Consider the following 2,657-nt stretch of genomic DNA (forward strand, 5'->3'; position numbering starts at 1 on the left):
ATGGCTCCAGGGAATCGCACTCAAGTGACTGAATTCATTCTAATGGGAATCTCAGATCTTGCAGAACTCCAGATTCCTCTTTTCTGTGTGTTCCTGGTCATCTATGGACTGACCCTGGCAGGGAACCTGGGAATCGTCATCCTCACCAGCGTGGACTCTCAGCTTCAAACCCCCATGTACTTTTTCCTCAAGCACTTGGCTATCATCAATTTGGGCAATTCTTCTGTCATTGCCCCAAAAATGTTGGTTAACTTCTTGGTTACAAAGAAAACCATATCTTACTATGCATGTGCAGCCCAGCTAGGTGGATTCCTAGTTTTTATTGTGGCTGAGATTTTCCTGCTGGCTGCCATGGCCTATGACCGCTCTGTGGCTGTTTGCAGCCCCCTGCTCTATCTGGTGGTGGTTTGTCCACGGATCTGCCTCCTCCTGGTGGCCCTTATTTACGTCTACAGTCTGACCACGGCACTGACGGTCTCCTCCTGTGTGTTTTCTGTGTCATTCTGTTCGTCCAATGTGATCGACCACTTTTACTGTGACAATGTCCCTTTGTTAGCATTGTTGTGTTCTGATACCTACATTCCAGAAATAGCAGTCTTTACCTTTTCGGGGACCAATTTGTTTTTCTCTATGATTATTATTCTGACATCCTACTTCAACATCATCCTTGCCATTTTGAGGATACGTTCTTCAGAAGGGCGACAAAAAGCCTTTTCCACCTGTGCTTCTCACATGCTGGCTGTCACCGTGTTCTACGGGACTCTTCTCTTCATGTATTTGCAACCAAGGACCAACCACTCATTAGATACTGATAAGATGGCCTCGGTCTTCTACACCCTGGTGATTCCAATGCTGAACCCCCTCATTTACAGCCTAAGGAACAAGGATGTGAAGGATGCGTTGAAGAGATTCCTGGATAACCCATGTCAGTCATTCAGATTAATGCAAATTTAAAGCTGCAACTACCTCCAGTTAAACGTTTTATTTGTTCCTGAAAATTTTGCTAAATGATGAAGCAATAAATAAAATCCTGCTAATTTTAAGGAAAAGTCTTAATCCTTTTAATCTTATCATTAAATACTAAATTTTCCATACAAAATGCATTATGACTAAAAAATATACTAATATAAATAATATAAAATAATTTGAAAATAAGTACTTTAAAAAATAAAATATAAGTAAATAAAAGACTTTCAGAATTTCTAAATATGGAAGATAAAAATGAATGCCTGTAGGAAATTTTTTTTGGATGTTTGCTGTGAGCTAGATTATCTTCCTTGTCAAAAATATCTTTTCCTCAACTACTAAAAGTTTCATAATTTTTGTGGTGTTTGCCCATCATTTTATCGAGCTTTTCAACCAATTGTTATTTTGCATTTAAAATAAACTTGTGTCACAGAAAAAAAATAATCTTGTATAGGAAAATAAATGTTGAATACAGGATGCTTAGATATACATGAAAATAGGACTTTTGGCAAAACTGACTAAAAATACATGTGAAAGTTTATTCTATTTTTTCATCCTTTATGTTTTGTACATATACATAAAGCAAAATACCAATGTTCAATCAAATGTAAAGTATATAGTTGTTTTTCCTAACATAGCCTCACATTAAAAAGTTTTTGTTATAAAATCATAACAGCAAACACTTCTTTTAGTGAGAGTCAAGTTCATGAATTAATTTTCAAATTTACTCACAAATAAGTAGCTTATTTGAAAACAGAAAAATTTTAGAATATAATGTAAGTTTCTGGTCTTCAGGGACAAAGCCAGTAATAATTTGGTACCATTAGCCTTTAGAATTTTATATTTTATTATTTATAGATATATAAAAGTCCACAGGGAATGTTTGTTTTCTTTTATTACAGTTTTATTTAGCTTCATCAACCTAGGTACTTGCAATCAGAGAAGTTTACTTTCTCGCAGAAAACAATCATCTTTGAGACTGGTTAGGTCAACAGAAATAGAGTAACAGGATTAAACTCACACTTGTGTTTCTACCAGTTGTCTGCAATCTATTCAGTTAATTTAAGTTAGGAATTTAAGTTAAGGGAATCAGTCCTAAATATTCGTTGGAAGAACTGATGTTGAAGCTGAAACTCCCATACTTTGGCCACCTGATGCAGAGCTGACTCACGGGAAAGAGATGTTGGGAAAGATTGAAGGCGGGAGGAGAAGGGGATGGCAGAGGATGAGAGGGTTGGATGGCATCACCAACTTGATGGACATGAGTTTGAACAAGGCCCAGGAGCTGGTGACAGACAGAGATGGCTGGAGTGCTACGGTGCATGAGGCCACAGACTGTTGGACATGACTGAGCAGCTGAACTGAACTGAAGTTAAGAATGAAAACTCTAGTGTTTCCTACTTCTTAATTTGGTTGACATATATGTATTTTCTAAAATAATTATGTTGTCACTTGTATTAGCTTCCTAATGCTGCTATAACAAATCATCATCAATTTGATCACCTGAAGCAATGTGAACTTCTTGTCCCACAGTTTTGGAGGTCAGAAGTTCACAATGAGTCATCCAGACCTAAAATCAAGGTATCAGAAGATTGTATTCCTTTCATGACCCACATAGGGTTCAGTCTGTTTCCTTGCTTCTCCCAGCTCCTGCAGGTACCATATACCTTGCCTGGTGTTTGCCTTCCACC

At 37.4% G+C, this 2,657-nt stretch overlaps 1 protein-coding gene across 1 annotated transcript; it reads left to right on the forward strand.

The window, feature by feature from the left end:
• Positions 1 to 954, forward strand: LOC136174825 (olfactory receptor 8J2-like). The gene has a single exon (XM_065945070.1). The coding sequence runs from the start codon at positions 1 to 3 to the stop codon at positions 952 to 954; it is 954 nt and encodes a 317-aa protein (XP_065801142.1).
• The last annotated feature ends 1,703 nt before the right edge of the window (positions 955 to 2,657 follow it).

Source organism: Muntiacus reevesi, chromosome 9, assembly GCF_963930625.1.
Source record: "Muntiacus reevesi chromosome 9, mMunRee1.1, whole genome shotgun sequence".
NCBI classification, from domain to species: domain Eukaryota; kingdom Metazoa; phylum Chordata; class Mammalia; order Artiodactyla; family Cervidae; genus Muntiacus; species Muntiacus reevesi.